Here is a 27,956-nt window from a genome sequence, read left to right on the forward strand (position 1 = left end):
GAACTGAGGCTGTTACTTGATCACAAATCTAATTGTGATGAAGCTTGTAAAATAATTGAAACAATCTCCTCCACATTAACAATATTAAATGGCCAGATAATGGAATGTTCCCGTTCCATTGTACCCAGAAACTAGCCACACCACACACTATTCATGGGGTCCTTGGAAGTCGCGAAGCCGACAGGAACCAGGTCCAGGAAGGACTTTATAAGCAGGTTGGCTAAAATGCATGGAGTGTTCAGGTTGAGGAAGGAAGCTGATAAAAACAGATCTGTGTCTTCTGCTATTTGGGAATAACTAGAAGTCTACTCAGAATCGAGAACAGTTCATTTATAATGATGGTCATTTAAGAGTGGTTGGGCTTCCCTGGTGGCGCAGTGGTTGAGAGTCCACCTGCCGATGCAGGGGACACGGGTTCGTGCCCTGGTCCGGGAAGATCCCACATGCCGCGGAGCGGCTGGGCCCGTGAGCCATGGCCGCTGAGCCTGTGCGTCCAGAGCCTGTGCTCCGCAACGGGAGAGGCCACAGCAGTGAGAGGCCTGCGTACCGCAAAAAAAAAAAAAAAGTGGTGACTTCTATTCAATATTAAGAAAAGACCTGGTCACAACTGAAGCTATTCCACAAGTAGAACTGGCCCACTTGGAGTGAGTGCCTCACCATTTACTTCTCAAACTCTTCTGACTCCTAGTCCTGTAGGAATGTGTCCATAAAAATGGCCTGCCTCAAAAAAAATCTGATTTTATCTTTAAGACATTATGCAAAATGTGTCCTTTACTCTCTAACACTTAGGCTTACAGTATCATAAAACTGTCTTCCTTACTATCAAGTAAAATGGCTGTCCTGTGAAGATGGCCGGTTTCTCTTGCGGCTTCACACATTACTTGGCACAAGGTCCCATTTTTCTTCCGGGGACCACAGTTTTAAAAAAGGGAATTACTCAAGAAGGTGGATGGCAGGCAGTTCTTCAGAGTTGGGAAGAGGGATGTTGTAGAAGAAATTCCCTGCAGGGAACACATCCTTTATAGCTCTGCTCAGCCATTGATTCCCTGCTTTTAATCATTTTTAATAAACTTGTAAGTCTCCTGATGAGGCCATTCTCTCATAATGCTTCAAAGAGGTGTTTTTCAAACTATGCTGTGATTTTTCTGCTCCAACCCCAGCTTTCTCAGAGAACTTCAAGATCTTCAACTAAAAATGTTTGAAAACCACTGCTACAGGGCAGTGCTGAGAAGACAAAGGGCAATCAACACATTTGGTTGTTCCACACTTCTTTTAGCCACGGGATACATTTAAGAGGGTAACTTGTCCACATTCCCATTCCTATCCAAGTCCTTTGCAGTAGATGGGCTCAGCACTGCCCACAGGGGATTTGGGAAATGTGGTTAGGTATAGCTCTGCTTTCTCCTAAAACTGAGAATGAAAAAAGGCACATTTTTGTCTCATTTTTTAATCTTATGTATCTGAAAAAAAGCCTGGCACTATTCATAGAACAAAAAGGCATGATTTAGGCTCTCTCCTTTGGAGAAGTTTTCTACCTGAATTGATTTAGGCCAATGGTTCACACCTTGGGGCAGTTCTGGCCCCCAGGAAACATCTGGCAGTGTCTTGAGACATTTTTGGTTGTCCTGCCTTGGAGAGTGGAGGCGTACTACCCACAGCTAGTGGGCAGAGCCTAAGGATGCCACTAAACATCCTACAATACACAGGACAGCCTCCCACAACAAAGAATTATCCAGCCTAAAATGTCAATTTTTTTTTTTGGCTGCACTGTGCAACTGCGGTATCTCAGTTCACTGACCAGGGATCAAACCTGGGCCCACAGCAGTGAAAATGCGGAGTCCTAACCACTGGACTTCCAGGGAATTCCCTAAAATGTCAATATTGAAGGGTTTGAAAAACCCCGACTTACGTTAAAGTTAGTTGAGGAATTTCATGGGCAAATGAAGAGGCTAAGGATGTGAACAGGCTGCATTCCCACATCCCTTTTCCTAAACACTTTCTCTTTATAGAGTACTGAGCCCACCTATATAGTTGACCTTTGAACGCAGGGGTTAGAGGTGCTGACCCTCTACATATTCAAAAATCCCGCCTGTAAGTTATAGTCAGCGCTCCATATACGCAGTTTCCCCATACAGCAGTTCCTTTGTGTAAGTGGTTCCACACCCGAAGATTCAACCAACTGCCGATCGTGTAGGACTACAGTATTTACTATTGAAAAAAATCCACACATATGTGGACCCATGCAGTTCAAACCCATGTTGTTCCAGGGTCAACTGTATATAGGTATGTACAGATAGAACCTCATCTATATACTGTGCTTTTGAGAAGCATTCTACCACTGTTTTTCAGTTATTTAACTAAGTACAACATTTATATGAAGAGTTCCTTTTACACTTTAGACAAATGACTGGTGGGTAAAAGAGAGAACTCCTTGGCCTATATGCCTTAAGACTTACAGCTTAATGTACAGAAATTATACTCCCTTTCTCCAAACAGATTTAATTAAAACCCCCAGTTCAACTAGGGTTAAGAAAATTCATAACCATCACTGTAAGACGACTGACATTCACAAATTTTTACTTGCAATAATTAAACTCCTCAGAAGGACAACGCTTCTGAAGTAAATTATGGCAAGATTAAATAGGAGTATTGTAACTTATTTACTTATATACTGAGTTCTTTCAAAAATACTTTGAAGTATCATTATATGAAAGTAAAAATACCTGTATACTAAAAAGTTTGGCTGCTCCTTTGTTCTTTCAATTAATCCAAGATTTCATTTAGAGCCTCAACCTTACTTCAATAACTATCTTCCAAAGTTCTTGTTTTCAAGGATTAGACAGGCCTTAAATAAAGCTTGAATTTTTGTTTTATGAAAGTCATAATTACACTATCATCTCAAATGGCCTTTCTATGAGTTGTGGTATTTAAACCTGAGATACATAGAGAGAACACCATGTGATGAATGAAGGCAGAAGGAAATTAAGATACTTTCAAAGATAAGTTCTTCAATGTTTTACCATATTTGATAGCAGCTTTTTTATTGGTTACAAAACCTAAGCCCATATACAAAATTAGGAACACATTTAGATGCCTCTTTTGAAAGAATGTTTTAGTCTTTTTTAACCGAGTTAAAAAAAAATAAAAACAATGCAATTTTTCAACACTGTTTTGAAAACTTAAAAGTGCAGCAATATACTTAGTTTCCTTTACCTACGAAATTTTGCATTTCCATTTCCAAACTGATAAGGTCACAACAAATTGGATCAAGCCAATGCATACGTAAGTCTGCACTACTTGATGCTAATGTTCACTTATGTTAGTTTGCACTTAAAACACAAGAGGAAATAGGAATCGGCACAGTAGAGGCCCAATTTAATCTTAATGTGTGCAAAATTTAAAAGGTAACTGTCAGTAAGTATGGAGAGTCCAGAAGAAAGTAAACTGGAAGGGGTACAATTCACAATATTGAGAAGATTTGGACTTCAAGGGTTTCACCGAAGTTTGTGACCTTAATTAGCTTTGACTTTGTTATTCCTACTTTTAGTGAACACCACACAGTTTCAAAAATTTAGACTACTGAACAGGATGCAGTTACCATATGAAGCTTTAACTCAAAATTTGGATAAAGAAAAAAAGGCACAATGAACTTCAACTCAATTTTATGTGCACAAGAGTTGAAAAATCTGAGCCACCTTAAAGAGAAATTGATTCTAAAATTTATAAAACCTATAAATAATCAGAGGCCAAACCACTATATTAAAACAGATTCTCTAGCAAGTAAAAATCTTGCAGTTTAAACATACTCTTGTATCCACTTTAGATACAAGACAAAACTCACTCTTTAAAGTGGCTCCACCTTGGCAGATACATATATTTGTAATGAATGCACACCTGCTATGTGTTGTTTATCAGTGAAAACACCCCCGCTGATTCACAAAGCTCTGATGGCATCTGTCTCATCTTCATCACAGTAAATACACACCCCCCCCCATCGGATAACTAAATTAGTTTAGATTTTCTATCCCTTCACATCAATTCATTGGGAAATTATACCCAGTAAACAATAGCAATAAAACCATTCCTGTGACAGCACAAATTATTCAGTTTAAAAAATTTCAAATTCTTTCATGAATAGCTGGGTCAGACAATTTACCAAAAGCAATGACTTTACACAGTAATACCAGATTTTGCAGAATTACTTAAAGATCACTGCAAATCAGGTTTATGTTAAAAAACTGCAGATTATTCCTCTATGCAGATCCTTGTCTGAATCTTTTTATATGTGAATATGCTTTTAGAGTAGGATCTGAATGAACTTTCCAATAATCAACGAATGAAGTTTTATGATACTTCTAAATAGTTGTTGTTTTGTTGCCAACCACATTATCAAAAGCACTGGTTACTAAGAAAAAATATTTTAAGACTAAATTACAGTAAACATGAAAGCTCCACAGTTTAAACCCAATATAAATCAACCATACCCAATTATCAATTTAAAACGAAAAATATTAACTCCTGAAAGCTGAAAGCAAGATTTTCTTTTTTAATATCACCAATGGGTACTTTAGAATTTTATGTTTTTGTTTTTATTTATTTTTTTCTTTATAGTCAGGGACTCTTGCTTTCAACTTAAACAGAAGTTCAAGTCCGTAACAGGTTGCAGCTCAGGTAAAATACCATGCACAGCATTTGATTACTTCAAAACAGCAGGAACACACAGGCTGAAGTGAGTGGTCAAATAGGGCTTGCTGTTCTCAAAAATTAGGTATAATGGCGAAAGCATTACCATCCATAGCTAAAGTTCTTCCTCCAACCCTGGCTTCTGAGGCAGATAATAAACACATCAATTACTGGTAGATGAAGTACAGTTTTTTAAAACTTATCTGTTTAATCAATAACCAAGTTTCTTTTTTTTAAGTTACTTTTTGTTTGTGTCAGTTCCACCAATGAAAATCATTTGGCTTGTACTTTAAAATCTATTCTTCCACATAAAGAGTATGAAAATATGTTTGTGGAGGACAATGATGGAGGCTCAGATCAGACTGCACCTCTTTAAAGTCTTCCAACATGTGTATGTGTCATACCAAAGTGTCTTGATCCATAGCGCACCATTTTCCAAAGGAATATCAAGTGGGCAGCTGACATGCCACCACTACAGAATATTCTAAACTGGAGACTGCGGTTGTCAGCGTGTGGCACCAGGGAACAGGGAAAAATAGGGTAGTTGAGATTGTTAAGGAGAATTCTAAAACAGTTTAGGAAATCATGCATATGCATTTACAGTCCATGTGGATAGTGACTTTTGGCAACTGCAAAGTGACTGAGACATGGCTTGCTTTAGAAGCATCAAAACAAAGAGGCATGTATGTTTTGGAGCCTTTTGTACTTGTTGTTCTTGTCATTTGGTAGCCATCTGGTGGTGCTTCATATTGAATGTGGGAAAGATGCTGCACTCAATTGAACTTAAAAATTAAATTCTTTTGTTTGAAGGTTGGCTGTTGGGTCAAAGTTGTAAGTACCTCCTTGTGTTGCTTCAGGAATGAGGCTAGGATCTTCATCAATCTATAATAAACAAGAAAAAAAATCTTTATTATGTTAAGATACTACACATTACAGTGTAAGCGGAATTGATTTACTTCTTAGGAGAGAATTCCATATGAATGTTTTTGTCACCTAAAAAATATTTTAAGTAAATCAACAATGTTATTAAGAAATCTAACAATTAAAAATTGAACACACATTTAAAAATTGCCCCATGCTTTAGTTCCTGTATCTGTAGATTTACTCTACCTATCTGAACATACATCATTTCTATAATTACCATTTCTTCCCATTTAACAAACCACAAAAGCAACAAGGTGACAGAAATACAGTATAAATTTAGTCATGGAAAACTCTTAGAAAACTTACTTTATGTATAAATTTTAATGTACACGTAGACATATCATACTTTAATACATACTTACATCATCACCAGAGAAATACTGATCTATGATTTCAAATGCTAATTTATATATGTCTTCATTTTCATGCTGCTGTAAAACTTCAATTTTCTCCAAACCTGATAAAAATAAAAGTCAAAATAATTAGGTACATACTAATAAAAACTGTGCTCATTGTAATCATGGAAAATCCTAAAGAACTCAGAACACCCTCCCACCACCCTCCAAAGATGACAGTTCATCTAAAATACAGATAAAACCCTGAGCTGCTCTGGTTAGAGGGCCAGCATCCCACTAATTTCTTCCTCTTTCGAAGCCCTAGAGGTATCCTGGTCCCTGAGGCAGGCAGCTTAAAAAACACCTAAATACCCCATTTGACAGATGAGGAAGCTGTGGCACAGAGATGTAAAGGGATTTATTTCAGGTTACATGGCAAGTTAGTGACAGAACTAGAATCAAGATCTCTGCCACCACCCTGCCCCAGGACTCCTTTAATATAAACATACTGTTGCATACAGTAATTTTTATCCTTCTCTTTGTTTTCCAAATGTTACTTAATGATTGATATAAATATAAGATAAAGCTTTAAATTTTGAAGTAATTTTTTTTTTTTTTGGCTGCATCATGGGGCATGTGGAACTTCCCCAACCAGGGATCGAACCCATGACCCTTGCAGTGGAAGCACAGTGTCTTAACCACTGGACCACCAGGGAAGTCCCTGAAATAATTTCTTAAAAAAAAAAAAAAGAATGAACAGGGTGCTTACGTCCTATAGCTACAGTGAATCTGGGAAATATTTTTTCAGAAAAGTAACTATAGAATGCCTTTATTTATATTCCCAATATATTTACTCCATGTATCATGTACATAAGTCTATTAAATCCTTAGTAATAAATATTCTTCCTTGAAATGTCTTTTTAGCTAAGTTATTTTGAAATAGTTTCAGTTTTTATATAGTAATATTCAAACCAGAAAAATGGAAAATAGGTGTCAAAGATAATGGATGTGGAGTACCTTATAAAATCATAAAATGCTAAGTAAATACGTATCCTAATTATAAGTATTTATCTCATAGACAGAAGCAACTATCTTGATAAAAAGCTGGAGTAACAAGCTCAAACTCTCTGGGTTAAGTTGTTCTGAACCAGACTACAATGTTCATTTCAAATTATTTAAAAAGTAAAACATCTTAAAACAAAATAAACAGTGAATTAACAGTAGTACAGTAAGAAAATCTGGCTTTTAATTATGCTCCTATCACTAACTACTTCCCTGACCACGGACAAAACTCCTTAACATCTCCAGAATATTTTCTTCTTGTTATTAAGAAAATACTTCCAGTCTGAACATTCTATGATGCTATCACATTTGTTTTCTCTTAAAAAAATAAACTCGGTAGTATAATCGAACAAATTAGTCAACGAAACGTATAAAATAAAACATGACATTAAGATAAGTTAATTTAAGGTTTGAGCAATTTAGTACACATTGAACAGGCACCTTTAAAAACAGAATTTTAAAATATATGCTTCATATGTCATTACCAGAGAAAACAATTATATAGTATTTCAAATCACAGTTCTTTCTTATTAAAATTTCAAAGTAATTTCTGTAGTAATAACCCTAGCATGGAGTTCTAGCAATCATAAGACTGAAACAAAATATCTAGATGACTGTGAAATCACTGACCTTTTCCATAACCTATTCCAATATATGGAACAGTATTTCACAAAGTGAGGTCCACAGAATCACATGATAATAGGTATAACATGAAAACAAGTGTTTTACTGTCAAGGAGTTTGAGAAATGCCGAATTAAACAAAGCCTGTAAGTTTCTCTATTATAGCGGTTTTCAGAGCTTTTAATTTGCTCTTATGCAATATGACTTCAGGAGTATTTGTGTTTCCTGAAAAGCATTGTCAATCTCTAGGAATGTTATGGCGTGACTTTCACAACCGGTTGTTTTCTGGAAAATCTTCTTGGACTACTAATATAGCAAACAAAGAATAGCAACATCCTCGGATGATGTTAATATTAATAGCAATATATCCTAAGTTTTCTTTCTAATTAGCTGTCTGTAAAGGAACTAATGTTTCAGAGTTCCAGTGCTCAACTATTTTTCTTTAATCAACCCTCTTACCTCCGCATTCTTCTATTATTTCAGCTATTGTGCTTGCTTCATCACCAGCCATTATCAGAATGTTTTTCAGACCATCTAGAACCACCTGAACAACTTGAGAATCTTTTACTGACAGTAAATTACAGAATGGTGGTATTACATTCTGCTGTACAAGGTACTCAACCTAGACAACAGAAGAGAAGAGATACTCTTATTTATATAATTATCTTTTCCCCCAAAAGAACACAGTACGGGGCTAATAAACAATCAACAACTCCTAAACCTAAGAGAGTAGTATGCTTTCCAGTATTAACAACTATTAACAGTTTTTTTCCAAACTCACTTGATCTTTTCTGCCACTTATCGTTAAGTTGCTAATTGCCCAAGCAGCTTCTTTTTGTGTTCCAAAGTCCCCCTGAAGGTTAAAAAAGAAATGTTAAAATGAATTTTTTGGTCAAACAGTCTTGGTTATAATATATTAACAGACACGATGAACTCATAACAATGACTGACCTTGGCAAGTTGATGAATAATCATAGGGATCAATCCAGCATCTATTACAGCTTGAACTTGTTGCTGGTTGCCTGCTGTAATGTTGGAAAGGAACCACACTGCTTCCTATAATTGAACAAAATAAAGGGCAACTTTATTTGAAAAACTGTATCTTTAATGTGTTTATATTTTTATTTTAATGTAGTTTATATATACAGTAACAAGTCACCTCAGCTGCATTAAGGGAAACGCATCTAAGGGTGATTAGGTTATATAGAATCTCCCATTTTTAAACATATAAGGAAACTTCTATACATAATATCTGGACCCATTAACCTAGCATAACCTTCAATAATATAGATACCTAGGACTATACCGGAGGCACTATTTTAGACAATGGTGATACGGCGGTGAAAAAAAACAGACAAAAGACTTTACTCATGGATCTTGTATTTTTTGTGCATGAGCTCCCTCTAAAAGACAGATGATAGAAATAAATAGAAGACGGACTTTCCTAATACTTTGTGTTAAAACTACTTCTAAGAAAGGTGAATTATTTTATTGTAAAAATATTTACTTGCAGGGACTTCCCTGGTGGTCCAGTGGTAAAGAATCTGCCTTCCAATGCAGGGGACGTGGGTCCGATCCCTGGTCTGGGAAGATCCCAAATGCCATGGGGCAGTAACTAAGCCCACACACCACAACTACTGAGCTTGCGCGCCTCAACAAGAGAGCACGCGTGCCACAAAACTATAGAGCCCACATGCTCTGGAGTCCGCACGCCACAACTAGAGAGAAGCCAGAGCGCCCCAACGGAAGATCCCGCATGCCTCAACAAAGATCTCACGTGCCACAACTAACATCCAGTGCAGCCAAAAATATAAAGAAAATAATTTAAAAAAATTTTACTTGCAAGATAAATTTACAACTTAAGCTTCTAACTAGTCTAGGATGGTCTATATAACAAATTTTATTGTAACCTTAAATGATTTATGTCACGAACAAATAGGTTTATTATAAGTTTAGTGTCAAATGTGTATCTTCTTCCTCCTCTACAATGAAAAGATTGTAGGAGAGTACCCTGGTGGCCTAGTGATTAGGATTCAGTGCTTTCACTGCCATGGCCTGGGTTCAATCCCTGGTCAGGAAACTCAGATTCCACATACCACAACTGGGACCCGGAGCAGACAAAATGAATGAATGAATGAATAAATAAATAAATAAATAAATATTAAAAAAGAATCCAACTGTCAAATTATAGTCATGCAACTATATAAATATAATTATGACAAAGAAGAAATCAGTTTTGTTAGTTTGAGGGATAGTGGCATTTCAGGCAGATAAAACTGTATTAAATTAAATGCAAATCAAAACCACGAGACCCCACTTCACAGTACTGGGTGGCTATAATAATAATTAAAAAAAGGAACTGGATCTCTTATAACATTTTTTGTAGGAATGTAAAATGGTGCAGCTCCTATGGAAAAGAGCGTGGTGGTTCCTCAAAAACTTGAACATGCAATTACCCTATGACTTGACAATTCTACTCATAGATATATACCCAAAGGAACTAAAAGCAGGGACTCAAACCAATGTTCCTAGCAGCATTACTGTTCATAGTAGCCAAAAGGTAGAAACAATCCAAGTATCCATCAACAAATGGACGAATAAACAAAATATGGTATATAGGCACAATGGAATATTTATTCAGCCATAAAAAGGAATGAAGTTTTGATACATGCTCCAACATGGATGAACCTTGAAAACATGCAATATGAAATAAGCCAGACATGAAGACTGAAGTACTTAAGCACATATTTATCAGTAAGATTGTATCTTAAGCTTAAAATCTTTTTTAAAAAAAAACCAATTTTAATGATCCTTTAATTTAGGCACTGCAGTTTTTCGTTCAATCTCATTTCATAGGGAGATTAAACTATGATCTATTTGTTTATAAAACACACCAGCAAAAAAAAAAAAAAAAAAAAAAATACCGGCCACCCAATGGAAAATTTCATATGTACTCTCACCTAGTGGCTACTAATTTGCTACTGCTCAATCTATTGAAATAAAAACATTGGTTAATATACAAATAATTTTATTCTGTGATGATCATGACAGCACTTAATAGCAAGCAATTAACAACTGAAACAAAATAACTGCAGAGGTGATTTGAAATAATTCTCATCTTTAACTAGAGTGGTTTTGAAGAGAATCACAAGCAAACAGGAATAGAAACAGAAACAAGAAGGCAGTCAAAATTGAGATATACAAAAAGAAAGAAATGCACTTACAAGGCTGTTATACGCCTTACCTTATTTATCTTCTCTTTTGGGTGTGATAAGAGATTTGGGAAGTGTGACAGGACATCACAGTTGAGAACAACCTGGGTCTGCTCGTCGGTACCTGTCACTATGTTGCCAACCGCTCTGAGTGCTGCTGTCTGGGGTGGGGATAAAATGTTTTCTATAAATTTGTTTATGATGAAACTGATAATATGCTTTTTATAATCCTGAGAAAATGTAAAAATGCGAAGGGTGAATGATTAAAATTTACTGCATTCTTACACAAATCATTTCACTGAACTGGAAAGTAGTTTTGAACTTTAAACAATAGTTTTATGAAAACTGGAACTATATAGAAAAATTGTGTGGAAAATAGTTGGAAAAATATTAAAATAAAAATTATAAAGGTCCTTCTTTAACAGCTATTTTTACCTATTAGTAAATTGGTACCACAGATTTTAATAAAGGCCTCTAACGGGCACACATTTGTATCTAGAAAGTCACTTTGGCAGAAGTGGGATGAATAGATCTATCAGCCATGTACCCCTGATTAGAGTGAGGAGAAACGAGAGGGAGAGGAGAAAATGCAGTTTGGAAGCTTTTGCAATTATCCAGAGGAAAGAAAATAAATCTTGAATTAAATCAGTGGCTCTAGATACAAGGAGAAAACAGATTTGAAAGCTATATAATAAGGATTGACAGGGTTTTGTAATGGAGGGGAGACAAGAGGAGGAATATCAAGGTTTCTAGCTTGGACTATGCTGTCCACTGAAAGGGGATATAGAAAGAGGAACAGGTTTGTGGGAGAAGATGGTATGTTCACTTCTGTCTGGTTGAAATGACAATGGAGTTCTTAGAGGATATGTCTAAGGATGCAAGGACAATTGGCTACATGAGTCTGCAACTCAGCAAAGAATCCGGTTGAGATGAAGATTTAGAAATCAACAAAAGCAGATTCAGTAAAATAGCACAAGAAATACTGAAGAAATGTGCATATAGACAGAACTGAAGCCTGGTTGTACAAGTTAACTGGTTATAGTAAATACAAACTTTACACAAGTAAGAAAAAATGTTTAAGTACTTACTTGAACTTTCACTTCCTGGTGGCTCAGAAGGGGCACAAGAAATGGCACAACCCCTGAATCAATAACCATCTGTATCTGCTCATTACCTCCATCTGTCAGGTATGACAGTGCCCAAACAGTATCCACAAGAATCTTCAGGAAATAAAAATGAATTACCATTTAATGTATTTGTTTGAATGTTTGAGATACATAATACACTTATGGAATGGTGACATAAAAAGTAACTGAATTTTTTTAGCTTGGTAGCAAAAATATCTGCTAAGCTGATACATCTACTACGTAGTAGATAAAACTCTCTCAATGGCTACCTCAGGCCACTCTTCACAAAAGTGAGACAAAGAAGTCTGGGACAACTTCTACCCCAACTTCCATATCTATCTATTAGGTAGATAAATTTAAAAATAGGCAGAAAAGTAATTCTCCCTGCCCTCACAAACTAAATACCCAATAATCACAAGGAAACACTTTATACATAGAATGAGACCAATATATCACGCTGCTTCCAGTTTAGAAGAGCCCAAAGAGATCATTTATCCATATTAGTAGTTTTTAAACATGTTTAGCAACGTAATTTTTCAGACTATTAAAGTAAACATAAAAGAAATGACTTGGCATTTTAACTTTGGGGAAAAAAATAATTATTTGTAAATCTCTTGAAAAATGTCCCAATTGAAGAGCATACAGTATCAACCTTGCCTTACACCCATCTAATTTTGCAAATAATAAAAAAACAAAAATCAGGCTCAGGTTTGTTGACTCATTCAAAGTCAAAGAGCTTATATGTAGTTTTCCTTGGTGTCTTCACAGAGGAATGTAAGCACAGGCCTGATCTCATGTGAAATCCAGAGATGTTTCCTATTAGAATATTCAAATTAAAGACATTTGTTGCTCTAAAATAACAGCAGCCACCTGAATTCAAATCTCTCCATGTAACCTTCAGAAAAGTATATGGATTAACAAGAGCAAATAAAACCACACATAGCCTGCACCTTCAACATTACTAGGAGTCTGAGAATGCTACAAATTTCAAATTACCTGTAAGAAGAGAAAAAACTAAATTCTACCTTTTGTCTGGACCTCCTGCCCTAAGGCTATGTGAGACTTCAGAGAAGAGCAGTGAAGAGCTTAAAGGTAACATATCCTAGTAAAACGACTCCACTTTAGTGGGGCAGAGACCATGTGGCTCAAAAAGCCTACAAGATTTACTGTCTTCTACAGAAAAATCTGCTGACACCTTTACCAGAGGATGAGCTTCATTCAACTAAGAGATAACCGAAGAAATATTTCACTGTAGATCAAAAACTAACACAAATGTGAGGATAAGAGTGGAAGAATAATTTAAATGTTATATGTTCCAGAAAAATTGAAATATTGCACTTGACAAATGGGAGGACAGAAGGTATGCCTGAGAACTCCATCCATGTACCATCCTACCCCCACAAGGAAAGCCTCCTTGCTGGAAGGTGTCTACAGATGCTGTGTGTGTGAGTGAAGCTTGTCTACTACCAAGTCTGGCAGTAACAGGTAGCAAGATTTAAACAGAAATCAGAGTCTCATAACATAACACTCAAAATGCAGGCTACAGCTGAAAATAACTCATAATATCAAGAACCAGGATCACCTCAACTGAGAAACGAAAAGAAAGTCAACAGATGCCAACACTGAGATGACGCAGATATTGGAATTATCTGACAGGATTTTAAAGTAACTGTCATTAAAATACTTCAGCACACAATTATGAACACATTTGAAACAAATGAAATATAGTAAGTCTCAGCAAAGAAATAGGAAAAATAAAGAAGAACCAAATGGATTTTAAAACTAGTAAACTCAGTAACCAAAATTTAAAACTCACTGGAAGGACTCAATAGTAGAAGGGAAAGAAAAAACAAAATCAACTAACTCAAAGACAGATCAATACAAATCATCCAATTGGGTGAGAAAAAAAAAGACTGCAAAGAATGAACAGAGCTTTAGGGAATTGTAGGATGATAACAAAAGATATAATAACATTTATGTCAGTAGAGTCCCAGAAAGAGAGGTGAAGCTGAAAAAAATATCTGAAGAAATAATGATGGAAAACTTCCCAAAATGGGCAAAAGACACAAACCTAGATTCAAAAATGGGAGAATGAGGTGAGAGAAAAGAGAAAATAGAAATAAGCTCATCACTTGCTGTATGGGTAAAGATAGGAGTCAAAAAATACCATTTAAACCTATCAAACCAGACAATAAAAAAACAAAAGGCATTATAAAAGGTATAAGTATAAAGGTAACATTAGAACAAAAACAAACATTCCTAAATACCAAAAGAAATTTTTAAAAGAGAGAAGAAAGAACACTAAGTAGAAAATAAAACACACAGAAATTATAACACAAAATAACAGGACAGAATTGAAACCAAACATATCAAACAATATGAAACAGGCTTAACTCACCTGTAACAATAAAAAGATTTTCAAATTGGCTCCTAAAACAAAACCCAATTCTATGTTGTATACAAGAGACACACCTAAAACAGTCATTTAAAAAGGCTAAAAGTAAAAGGACAAGCAAAGGTACACCAAGTAAATGATAACAAAGCAGAGACTACAATCCTGTTAGCAGACCAGTAGAATTCATTCTACAAAGTATTACAAAGAATAAAGAAGGCTACTTTGTAAAGCTATATCTCACAATTTATAATGAATATGTAACTGTTAAAAACATCTATTCACCAAGTAACCCTGTAAATACCACTACAAAGGAGAAAATAAAAAGATGCAAGAAAAAAATAAAAATATACTGAAAGAAGATTTTTCATACACTGTTGTCAGTATGAGAAGTCAAGTAGATAAAAAGTGAGGATACAGATTTTATAAATATACATCGAAATTTAAACCTGGTAACAGATAATAAACTTGCAAATGGAGCACAAAAATATTATTAGGTCCAAAGAAAACATCAATTACATAAAGCAGAAATATTATAAAACTATTACAAGGCAATAAAATTAGATATTAATAAATACCAAAATACCACATGGAAATTTAAGAGCCTTATATTAAACAACTCGTGGATTAAAAAAAAAAAAAAAAAAAAAAACAGAAAAAAAATTTCTAGAAAATTATAATGAAAACACCACGTATCAGAATCTATGGGATTTACCTAAAGCAGTGTTCAAAGGCAAGTTCATAGCCTTAAAAATGTATACAACAGAACTTAAAAGAATGAAAATAGATCACAAATAAAAAGCTAGAGAAAGAACAGAGCAGGGACTTCCCTGGTGGCACAGTGCAGGGGACATGGGTTCAAGCCCTGGGCCGGAAAGATCCCACATGCCACAGAACAACTAAGCCCGTGCGCCACAACGACTGAGACTGAGCCCTAGAGCCCCCGAGCCACAGCTACTGAGCCTGCAAGCCACAACTACTGAGGCCCGTGTGCCTAGAGACCGTGCTCCACAACAAGAGAATTCACTGCAATGAGAAGCCCACGCACCACAAGGAAGAGTAGCCCCCCTCACTGCAACTAGAGAAAGCCCATGCGCAGCAATGAAGACCCAACGCAGCCAAAAATAAATAAATTAAAAAAAAAAGAACAGAGCAAACCAAAAGAAAGCAAAAAGAAACAGTAAGTACAAAAGTAGAAAGTAATGAAGTAAAGAACAGAAAAACCACAGATCTAATTAAAAATCAGAATCCTAGTTCTTTGAAAAAATTGAAAAAAAGTCCTAGTTAACTTAATTAGAGAAGTGGTAGGAGGAGCACAAATGTACAAAATAAGAAATAATGAAAAAAATAACTCTTGAAACAGTAAATTAAAACAAAAAAATCATAAAGAGATTACTTTGCATACTTAAATGCAAACAAAATTGAAAACCTAGATGAAATGAATAATTTCCTAGGACAGTAGTTTACAAAAAACTAACCTCACTAGAAATTGAGAGCTTAAACAAGCCAATTTCAATAGCAAAAATAGAGAAAATTATCAGGGAACTAATCACACAAGTATCAAGACCCAAAAGGTTTCAAGAGGGAAACTACCAAATCTTCAAAGATCCGATAGACCTCAGGCTATATAAATTGTTCCAGAGCATAGAAAACGAATGAAGCATAATGTTAATACCTAAACTTTCAAAATGCAATAAAAATACAATATTAATACCGAATAAAGATAGCATAAAAAAACTGTAGACCAGTATCTCTTATGTGAATAGAGATGTAAAAATTCTGAATAAAATATTAGTGAAAAGGATCCCATACTACATTAAGAAAATAATATATGATAATCAAGTGAGATTTCTCAAGGAATGCAAGGATGTTTCAATTTTAGGAATATCAATGTATGTCATATTAATAGACTTACGGAGAAAATCATATAATCCTCTCCATAGACACTGAAAAATTCCAACACGCATTCTTGATGTCAACACTCAAAATGGGATTTTACGGATATTTCCTTAACATAATAAAACATCTATAGGGCTTCCCTGGTGGCGCAGTGGTTGAGAGTTTGCCTGCCGATGCAGGGGACGCGGGTTCATGCCCCGGTCCAGGAGGATCCCACATGCCGCAGAGCGGCTGGGCCCGTGAGCCATGGCCGCTGGGCCTGTGCGTCCGGAGCCTGTGCTCCGAAGCGGAAGAGGCCACAGCAGTGAGAGGCCCGCGTACCGCAAAAAACAAAAACAAAAACAAACCATCTATAACTCAGGAAAAAAATCTAGATTCAACAAAAGGAATGACTGATAAATCTGATTACATAAAAAGGAGAAAACTGCATGGCAAAATATATCAAAGCCAAAGGACAAATTAGGAAAATATTTGACTATATATATATATATATATATATATATCATAAATAAAGAGTTAATGTCCTTAATACACAAAGAGCTCTTAAAAGCCAAGGAAAAGAGATCAAAAATCTGATGGAAAATGAGCAATAAAGATGAACAGGCTATTTGCAAAGATGTAAAAATGGTTCTTCAACATATGAAATCAAGGTCAACTTCACTCACAACAAGTGAAACACATACTAAAAATGAGATACAGGGCTTCCCTGGTGGCGCAGTGGTTGAGAGTCCGCTTGCCGATGCAGGGGACACGGGTTTGTGCCCCGGTCCGGGAAGATCCCACATGCCGTGGAGCGGCTGGGCCCGTGAGCCATGGCCGCTGAGCCTGCACATCCGGAGCCTGTGCTCCGCAACGGGAGAGGTCACAACAGTGAGAGAGGCCCACATACCGCAAAAAAAAAAAGAGATACAGTTTCTCATAGAGTGGCAAAAATTTTAAAATGACAACACATGGACAAGGCCATGAAGAAAGTCACTTTTGTATGTTGCTGCTGGGAATGCAAATGGCACAGCCCCTAAGGCAGGGAATTTGGCAGTGTATAACAAAAATTATAATGCATTCACTCTTTGACCTAGCAATCTGCTTCTAGGAATTTACCCTGAAATATTATCTCCAGTAATATGAAAACACACAGGATTACTGCCCGCTACATTATTCATATTTGCAAAATTCAAGAAATGGTCTAAATGCCTACCCAAAATAGTGTGTTTGAATAAACCATAGCCACAAAATGGAATACTGTGCAGAACAATACTTGGTTGCCTTGGCCTGTGATGTTTTAGGAAGCTGCTAAATGAAAGACTTTTTTCCATTATAGCTCCCTACTATTAGCAGAAAACCATTCTTTTCTAATATACAGTAGCCTACAAAAATGAAATATTTAAGATTTCTAAGCTCAGATCAATTAATGGTTTTTGGTTAGATCTTCATGACACCACCTCAAAGGCTGGTGGGGGAAAGTAAGCTATAGCTAGGTCTCAGGCCCCCTGAAGCTGTAAAGACTCTTCTAGTCTCTCTTTAATTTTGTTTTATAATATATTGGGCCTTCACCGAAAATCTCGTTTTAAAAATGCTTTAAAACTTTGAAATTCACAGCACAAGATTATCAGGCTATTCTAGTTTTTTCTATTTTCATCAGTTTGCTTTCCTCATCTCCATAATCAGGCTAACAGCTGCTCAATGTCTCTGACATTTGTAATTTTACCTTTTGCTGCCTTTTCCCATCTGAGCTGCTTCTGCTATTTTACACCTCCTCCAATATTCTTTTTTCTTGGTTTTTCCCTTTTTCTGGATTTCTATGGTAAAATGCCTGGCTTTTACAGTCACTAATAGTCAATGAGTATACTCTTTTCCTTCCAGCTAATAGTCAGATTAATCATGTGCCAATGAAGTCTTTGGCAATCCTGAGCTACTTTATTTTTCACTATGTCTGTTTTTCTGGGCTAGAAACATTTAAAATTTTTTACTTCAGCAATATTTCATGTACTTGAAGACTGCTAGAAAGCTGATCTCTAGACACACAGTATGAGACACATATATACACGGAAAAGATAGGCAACTCAAAGGGTCAATGTATTGAACAAACTTCTTGAAAACTGGTATCTTATGAACCAAAGGAAAATCTCTAGCAATCCGAAGTCTCCAAAGAATAATATACTCAGCTCAAAGAGCTTTACCAATTTTTACCACCTCCAGTAAATATGCTAACAAATAATGTCCTGTTAGGGAGGCACCCTTACCAAAAACTGCTATTAACATGTATACCATTTCCTAGTAGGTGTCTGTAGAATGTCTATGGAATGTTAACATCACACATGCTTTAGAGACAACTAGAGCTGAACCAAGTTAAAACTGTATACTTATCCTTATATGCAGTAAAGGGTAACTGAGTAAAGCTCAGGGTGCTCAAATCCTATACATTCCAAAGAAAGGACTGGTCCTTGATCAGCTCCTTCAAGATAACCTCTGAGTCCTGGGATTATCCTGCTTAATAACATTGCATTCCTGAGACCCTGGGCCACACTGTATCAGTCTGACTCCTGGGAGGGGATAGAGACTGAGTACTTAAGGTCAGTCAGCCTATGTGACTGACTCCCCAGAAAAAACCCTGGACACATCAAAGTTCAGGAGCTTCCTGGTTGGTAATACTTGATATGTGTTGCCACACATGGTTGATGGGAGAATAAAGCATTGTCCTTACCAATCTACTGGGAAAGGACAACTGGAAACTTGCACCTGGGTCCTCCTAAACTCTGCCCTATATACCTTTAGCCTTTGTTGATTTTAATCTTGTGAAATGGTAAGAAATGTACTAGTCTCTGCCCCCAGTTTCTAGCACAGGGCTCTAAAACCTTATAAATTCCTAAGTGATAAGAACATTAAGAGCATCTCTTGTTCCAATATCTGGTCTTTGACCCCATCCTTGACACCCCTGTAATGTCCTAAGCAATATGAGCACTAGGAGCATCTCTTGCTCTAATGAGGTAACTCTGGACGGCCTCCTGGAGGGCTCCTGGATGAAGGCTGGTCACCGGAAAGACCGAGTCATGACTAGAAGCCTGGAAATTTCAGCCCTGCTCCTCACTCTCCAGAGAGTGGAGAGGGGCTAGAAGCAGAGTTAACAACTGATCATGCCTACCTTTGGAAACCTCCATAAAATCCCAACAGTAGGGGGTTTGAAAAGCTTCCTGGCTGGCGAACACACCCACACCAGGAGGCTGACATACCCCAACTTCACGGGGATAGGACCCTCCCAGATCCCGCCCTATGTATCTCTTCATCTGGCTGTTCATCTGTATCTTTTATCATATCCTTTAACGAACTAGTAAATGTAACTGTTTCCCTGAGTTCTTTGAGCTGCTCTAGCAAATTAATAGAACCCAAGGAGGGGGTCTTTGAAACCTCTAATCTATAGCTGGGCGGTCAGAAGCACAGGGCTTGTGACTTTGTGACTGGCATCTGAAGTGTGCCTGTGGGCTGGGGGAAGAGGTGGCCATCACATGGGACTGAGTCCTTAACCTGTGGGATCTGACACTATTTCTGGGTAGTGTTGGAACTGAATTAAATTGTAGGACACCTAGTGGGTCACAGAGACTTGCTTGTTGTTGTGGAAAACCCTCCCGCCCAGCCCTGCTCAACACATTTGGTGACAAGAAGTATGAGCAGTGAAGTGTTCTGTACAAGTAGTGAAGGAGACACATAGGAGAGATATGCACCGTAGGGAAGAACTGGGTTTTTCCCTATACAGGAAGGAAAAGACTGAGTTTTCCCTAGACAAATCAGTATCCTTTTGCTATAAATTACAAGCATGAGTGTAAAAGTTTCTCAGTGATTCCTTCTAGCCAATCACTGAACCTGAAGGTGGTCTCGGGGACCCCTGACATATCATCAAGTGTCACTAACCATCAAGTCTCAGCACGTAACCAATCTGCTACAACTGATTAACTTCATTTGTAACAGCAGTAGATTTGTATCAAAAGTTAGATAATACTCAGGGCTTCCCTGGTGGCGCAGTGGTTGAGAGTCCGCCTGCCGATGCAGGGGACACGGGTTCGTGCCCTAGTCTGAGAAGATCCCACATGCCGCGGAGCGGCTGGGCCCGTGAGCCATGGCCGCTGACCCTGCAGGTCTGGAGCCTGTGCTCTGAACGGAAGAGGCCACAACAGTGAGAGGCCCGAGTACCGCAAAAAAAAAAAAAAAAAAAAAAAAAAAAGTTAGATAATACTCAAAATTATCTGTGCATGTCAAGCCATGGATGAACAACTTCAAAAAGGACAGGAAAACCAAATGCTACAGAATCACTGCAATTGCACCTTAACTTTTCTAAGCACAATAACTAGAAAGCAAATGAACACAGACTGACCTGAATCAGTCCAGATTTCTTCTCTAGTCCTCGGGGGTCAATATTTAGTGATCCTTCTAATGTCACAAAGGCATACGAATGTCCATAAACCACCTAATTCTCTCCACACCCTAACGCAGCTTCTCCAGCAGTCTCACTAGTGACTGTCTCATAAATGAAGTCTGTCCTGTTTTTTTTTTTTTTTTGCGGTACACAGGCCTCTCACTGCCGTGGCCTCTTCCGTTGCGGAGCACAGGCTCCGGACGCACAGGCTCAGCGGCCATGGCTCACGGGCCCAGCCGCTCCATGGCATGTGGGATCTTCCCGAACCGGGCCACGAACCCATGTCCCCTGCATCGGCAGGCGGACTCTCAACCACTGCGCCACCAGGGAAGCCCATGTCCTGCTGTTTTATACCTCTCCTTGCTGCTATTCTTCTTTTCTGTTGTGTCCTACCCTAAGACCCAAGTTAGAAATTTGGGTACTATCCCTGACTCCTCTCTTCTCTCACCACCCATATCAAAACCAGCAAATTTATCATCTAAACATTTCTACAGTCCTCCCTTGTCTTTTTATTGCTAATGTCTGAGCTCTGGTTCTGGTCCTCATTTTCTCTCATTCACACCACAAAATCAACACCGATCTGTCTTCTCAACTCCACTTTCCTCTAAAATCTACACTCCACTCATAATTGGTATAAATTATCAATCCATAATGTAGCTCCCTCTCAGCTACATAAAGAGGATACATGAATCCTAAGGTGGTACACAAGACTCTGTATGATCTAGAACCTGCTGAATCTCTGCCTTATTTTTTTCCCCACTCTTTGCTTCACAATTTATATTTCCGTCTCTCTACTTTAAAAAACTCCTTGGCTGGTTCCTTTTCCCTTGTTACCACTGCTCAAATGCAGAGAATTCCTCAGAATTCAATTTTTAGCCCTTTTTCTGAATCTTACTCCATGTCCATATTTTCATGAATTTCTTAAGTACTGATAAATCTCAAAGATGTATGGCCTTTTCCTTCCTGGAAACATTACTACAGAGGAACAACAAATAAATCAGAATGAATGTGTCTGTCCTACAATAAACCCATCATCTCCCTCTACCAGTCTCATCCGTTTGCTTGATTCCTGATGGTTCATGGCATTATTATCCATTTAGATTGCCAAATTAGAAACCAAAGTAATTTTTACTTCTCCTTCTCTTTGATCCTTTCCTCTTGAAGTTCTAACTCACTTTCTCTCTCCTAACCATTAGCTTCGGGCTCATACCTTCATCAACTTCCTTAAACGTATTATGATAGTAAAATAGGCCAGGCTACACTCAAACTTTCCCCATTCCAGACCCTCCTTGCCTCTTCCAAGTTATCTGACTATAACGGACATGAGCATATCACTCCTCTATTTGAAAATCTTCAATGACTCTGCACTGATTACAAGATAAGCCCAAATTCCTTAAAACAGCATTCAAAACCCTGAAACTTAACTCCCCAGCAAACGTGTTGGTTTATTAACCACCTGTATTCTCCACACCCTCCAAGTGTTCTCTTGATTCCTTATTATTGCTCCTCATGTACCTGAAATGACCTTTTCAACTTGACAAAATCCTTCTTATCCTAGTTGTATGACTTTAGACAAATTACTTAACTGTTTTCTTTTTACCTTGTTTGTAAGATGGAGATAATTATAGTAACCAATCACATAGGATTTTTTATAAGGAATAAATGAGTAAACATATGAAAAGTACTTAAAACAGTGCCTGGCACACTTTAAAACCCTTAATAAATGCCAACTATTAACATAATCATCTTCTTCACTTCTATCACCACTTCCACCACCATCTCCTTATAATGCTTATTTCAAATGTTACTTCCTCAATGAAGCTTTCTGGTTGCCAGAGAGAATATGTGCTTTCATAATTCTAGCATTTTGGTCATTCCTCTGTTTTACTTTTCTTTTCTTGTTTGTTTGCACACATATTGTGTGCTTATGTGATCATGGTATGAAAGAGCATAGGCTTTGGACTTGGCTTCAATTCTCAGCCATGGCTTTTATTCACTGTATGACCTTAGTTAGGTTATTTTACTTGACTAAGTTTCAGTCTCCTTACTTGTAAAATAAGAGAACAAAACTTATCTCATAAGGGTGCTGGTAAGATAAAAGGAGATTATAGAAACAGATTTAGTATAGCAAGTAACTGACAAAAGTTCATTCCATTCACTCTTTTTACCTGCTACTAATGTTGAGGTCTTAGAGAGCAGGGCCTCTATGTCTTCTTCATCTCTGTGCCTATAATTCTCTGTGCAATTCTGATTAAGTGGAACAACCTGTGTTTGTTAAACTCAATAAATATAACTACAGTACTTCATCACTTTAATACCTCTAGCTTTCAAATAAACAAGACCAATAGGTGATGGAAGCTTTTATTTGTCTATAATCAATTCCATAATGTCCTAGGGGAAATGACTTGATGGAAATATCAGATATTTTGCTTATTTGCCTTTTAATTTTGGCTTTCAGAAAGCTTAGGACTAAATTTAGCATTCAATAACAACAAATACATTTATAAAAAGAATTTTACCTCCTCCCCCTGTCTTTTAAGATATTTATTATCTTATGTCTGTTGCTAAGTCACTTTTACATCCATTTTGAAAACAGGACAGTATATAACTAAACAGTTTTCACTTAATTTTTATGACAGTTCAGGCTAACACTTCACAAATAAAAAGTTACTTTAGTTGCCTTTAAAAGATACCCTCCTAAGAACTTAAAGTCCTAAAATTAACTAGCAAAACGTGTAGTTCAATATTTATACAGGAATTATACATTGCCTCTTGAGAAATGTTAGCAAAGATGCATTTTCTTCATCCCAATGATAAATCACACATAATTCTGACACCCACATACATACATATTATGTGTGTGTGTGTATAAACAAAGATAGGATTATAAAAACAAACATACAACAAATCAGAAAGAGATCTTAGTTGGAACATCAGAAGCCAAATTAATGCTAGATCAACGCTAGAATCAGTTCTAAATTCACTGAAATTTATCTTTTTTTTTTTTTTTTTTGCGGTACGCAGGCCTCACACTGTTGTGGCCTCTCCCGTTGCGGAGCACAGGCTCCGGACGCACAGGCTCAGCGGTCATGGCTCACGGGCCCAGCGGCTCCGCGGCATGTGGAATCTTCCCGGACCGGGGCACGAACTCGTGTCCCCTGCATTGGCAGGCGGACCCTCAACCACTGCGCCACCAGGGAAGCCCTATCCATTGTTTTACTCTGTGGAAGAATTTAACTTTTAGCCTTGCTACATTCAGGAGAATTTTCAGACTGCCTGATAAAAAATTTGCCAGCATATATATAGTAATTGCTTAACTAAATCTCATGTAATGGACAAATCATGTAAAGATGCCTTTGCATTTAAAACTATACTTGAGTGCTCGCTTCAGCAGCACATATACTAAAATTGGAACGATACAGAGAAGATTAGCATGGCCCCTGCACAAGGGTGACATGCAAATTCGTGAAGCATTCCATATTTTTACGAAGTGAGAGAGTGGCACAGACATATATACAATACCAAATGTAAAACAGATAGCGAGTGGGAAGCAGCCACATAGCACAGGGAGATCAGCTTGGTGCTTTGTGACCACCTAGAGGGGTGGGATAGGGATGGTGGGAGGGAGACGCAAGAGGGAGGAGATATGGGGACATATGTACAGCTGATTCACTTTGTTACAAAGCAGAAATTAACACACCACTGTAAAGCAATTATACTCCAATAAAGATGTTAAAAAAATAAAAATAAAATTATACTTGATATCCTTCAATACTGTATCTCAAAAGGTTGTAGCATGGGCGTTCGTGTGGTTTCATAGAAAGTAAACACGATCTGTCATCAGAAGATCTCAGTTTTAAATACCGACTGTGACCCTTACAAGCTCTGCAACTTTGGATAAGTCACTTAATGTTTCCCTGAGGCCCAGTTTCTTACTCTGTAAAATGGGGACAACAGCATCTAGCCTACCTATTTTAAGAATTAAATGAGATTTTAAAAAAATATGAAGAAGCTTTATAAAGCTTTTACCACTTTATAAATATTAATACTTTAAAACACTATTATGATACAAATAACTAAATTAACTACATATGTGATCATTTCTCTAAAGCTAGCATTTTTGCTATCTGAATCATATAAGATACAAACTTAATTTAACTTTAATCCTGTTTCTGAAAACCACATACATTGTGAAAGCTTGACAAGTTAATAAGATATATGCTGACACTTATTAAAAGCATAAGAATAAATAACCCTTTAAAAAATAATAATAAAAACGCTTTCAGTCCCATCCAGAGCAAAATCCCAAATCTAAGCTTCTGCTTTACTTACGTTTATGTCCGTATGGTATATGAGGACACATAATGCTGGCAAAATCTGAGGAAAGAAGACAAACAATAAATAATACTAGACTTGATGAAGACGTCTTTGTAAAAATGAATAACTGTGATTAAAAAAAGCAGTAAATACTATTTGCAGGGCAAGAAAAACAACATTAAGTTTGTTTGAATCTCTATTAGGAAAATAAAAATATGATAAATTCAATCTGAAAAACCAAAAAAATATTTCAGATGTCTAACTGAAATATTCAATTAAGTCTGGCAGAGATTAATGTACCTTAAAGGAAAAACATTTGTTTTCAATAACCTTCTTCATGACATATGTCAACTGGAAAGAATGGAGATGCAAGTATGTAGTATAGCTATTTTAAGAATCCACCTTCCAATGCAGGGGACGTGGGTTCGATCCTTGGTCAAGGAACTAAGATCCCACATGCCACAGGGCAACTAAGCCCGCACGCTGCAACTACTGAGCCCGTGTGCCACAACTACAGAGCCCACGTGCTGCAACGAAGAGCCCACATGCCACAACTAAGACCTGACACAGCCATAAATAAATAAAATATTAAAAAGAAAAACTAGTTCGTTATTTAAAAAAATTAAAAAGCTATTCTTAAAACTGCTGTCATTGTCTCACTTACCTGCTTAAAGTAAAAATAAGATTTTATTTAGCTACTTGAGTCAAATTAAAGTTTTCAACCTCAGATTTAGCCAAGAAAATTATGACCAGTATAAAGTATAAAGTTTGTTGAATTCAGGCATTACAGATCTTCTTTTAAACCTGAGAGGGAGGGGGCAGTAGCAGGGAGAATCACTAAGTACCCCTTCCATAAGGGCAAGAGGTGGCAGAAGATTGTGAAGGATATCAATTATGAAGATTAAAGATTCACAGTCAACATCTCTCTGCACAGTCAAGTGATTAAAGGTTACATAGGATTTTTTAAAACTTAAAATACTCAGATCCATTTACAAATTATATGTAAATAGCAAAGATTTTACTTTGCTTTAATTAGCAGATTTAACACAAAGCATGCCACATATTAAGAGTATTATTTTGTCAGGAATCAAGGGAAATTTCAATTGGACTTAATGCAAATTCACTCAAGAACATTTGCATATAAGTAGACCAGTTTTATCTGTAGCAATCCCTTATTTTTTTAGTGTTAACCAACAATGCAATGTAGTAATAAAACTGAGATTTTTTCTTCTTTTGTATTTTTCTGCTTGAATTAGGGAGGACTGACATTCACTCAGCTGCCATAGAGTCTCAACTTTTATTTCACAGGAGTCAAAATTAAGTATGATACATTACTTAAATATCTCATACCTGCAATGAAATCAGTATATACATTATTTCATTCCCTGTGCATGAAAATCTAAGGCATAAACATAGGGAAAATATACCATCTGGCCTTTGCATTTCTTCATTTACCTCCTGAACTGTCTCCATAGGCGGTGGGGGATCCTTATTCCTGCAGAGATTGACAATGACCCATGTGACGTTCCGAAGGAAGGTGATGGGAATGGAGGGATTGATGAAGGACAGAAGAGGTTTGACAACTCCCAGTGATATGACATAATCTCTACATTGAGGACCATCACCTACAGAAATGAAAATTGTATTTAAAAAAAAAAATTACATTCAGGATGAGAAAGTCTGAAATGTATGCAATGGCTTATGTTAGGACACTGATGTTCTATGTTTCCTCACCATTAGTCAAGGGCATCAAGTGTTGCTATCTCTCCAGATTTTGATTGGGGAACACAAATTTAACCTACCAATCCTCATAGCAAATTGCATATCCATTTCAAAGAGGTACAATCTTAAGTTAGTATTTACGAAACAAGAAGGTAGTCAACCCACATTAAAATTAGAGGAAACATAGTGTGTAATGGCTATGCCAATGTAGGAGAAAAGTTAATTAAGATACTTAATTGGAGCCTTTTCAAACCTAAATTCAACTTACCTATAATGTTTCCCAAAGCCCATACTGCTTGTTCACAAACATTCTGATGTGGTGAATGGAGAAGTCTTAGAAAAAGAGGTACGGCATCTATAATAAAGAAAAACTAATATTTACACTGCAAAATGTTGAAGAGTCATAGATTTCAGCCTGTATACAGAGTGTGGCACACTATAAGTTGCCCAGTGATAATTCACTGAATGAATAAATGTGGCAAATACCTTTACCCTAAATATAATAAATTTTAGTGTTTTCCCCTAGTAGTATTCAAGTAACAGACCTATTGACAGTGTCTAGAAGTTGCTATTATATTATTAATTAAAAGAAAACAACAGCATAAAATTTTTCCTATAATTCATTAAAAAAATTTCTACCCAGAACATGTAACCTTAGAATATAATACTTTAGTCAATATGATCCAATTGCTGACATGGGATTAACTAAAGAAATGATTATCCCCATATCAGGCCTACCCTATATTTCAAGATAATTTATCATTATAATCCTTACTCTTTACATAACTTATGTGTTAACTCAAATTCCAAAACACTGGTATCATATTCATTACCTGTAGAAACTAAGCATAAGCTAGATCACTTTTTCTTAAATTTCAGTCAATTGTGCACTGCCTCTAGGATTTTTAGCTGTATCTCTGTACTACCTGTATTATTTATTTAACATTTAAATTAAAACTGACTCACACTTTTAATAGCTTTATTGAGATATAATTTATATGCAATATAATTTATCTGTTTAAGTGTACAATTCAATGGTTTTAGTATTTATACAGAGTTGTGTTGTCATCACCACAATCTAATTTTACAACATTTCTATCACCCCCAAATCCCATACCCAGAGAAGTCCTACTACCCTCTCCCCAAGCCCTAAGCAACCATTTACTGTTTTCTGTCTCTACAGACTTTCCTTTTCTGGACATGTCACATAAATGAACTTGTATAATATGTAGTTTTTTTGTTTGGATTCTTTCATT

The 27,956-nt window shown here is 36.7% G+C and overlaps 1 protein-coding gene and 1 non-coding gene across 5 annotated transcripts in view; one reads left to right on the forward strand and one right to left on the reverse strand.

Moving 5' to 3' along the window:
• Positions 1-3,014: 3,014 nt before the first annotated feature.
• The window catches only part of KPNA3 (karyopherin subunit alpha 3), a 91,671-nt gene continuing 66,729 nt past the window's right edge, over positions 3,015-27,956 (reverse strand). For all 4 annotated transcript variants that reach the window (XM_004274610.4, XM_049701064.1, XM_033436876.2 and 1 more), the window contains exons 8-17: positions 26,969-27,055; positions 26,434-26,603; positions 24,994-25,038; positions 11,927-12,058; positions 10,871-10,999; positions 8,578-8,682; positions 8,408-8,479; positions 8,086-8,248; positions 5,970-6,064; positions 3,015-5,565 (exon numbers count right to left, since the gene is read on the reverse strand). In XM_004274610.4, coding sequence (XP_004274658.1) covers positions 5,467-5,565; positions 5,970-6,064; positions 8,086-8,248; positions 8,408-8,479; positions 8,578-8,682; positions 10,871-10,999; positions 11,927-12,058; positions 24,994-25,038; positions 26,434-26,603; positions 26,969-27,055 — 1,097 coding nt within the window. In that variant the 3' untranslated portion in view covers positions 3,015-5,466. The remainder of the gene's footprint in view (positions 5,566-5,969; positions 6,065-8,085; positions 8,249-8,407; positions 8,480-8,577; positions 8,683-10,870; positions 11,000-11,926; positions 12,059-24,993; positions 25,039-26,433; positions 26,604-26,968; positions 27,056-27,956) is intronic.
• On the forward strand, positions 24,040-24,146 carry LOC117203134 (U6 spliceosomal RNA). Its single transcript, XR_004485777.1, has one exon. It is a non-coding gene; the product is annotated as a U6 spliceosomal RNA (small nuclear RNA).

This window comes from Orcinus orca, chromosome 18, assembly GCF_937001465.1.
Source record: "Orcinus orca chromosome 18, mOrcOrc1.1, whole genome shotgun sequence".
In the NCBI taxonomy this organism is placed as follows: domain Eukaryota; kingdom Metazoa; phylum Chordata; class Mammalia; order Artiodactyla; family Delphinidae; genus Orcinus; species Orcinus orca.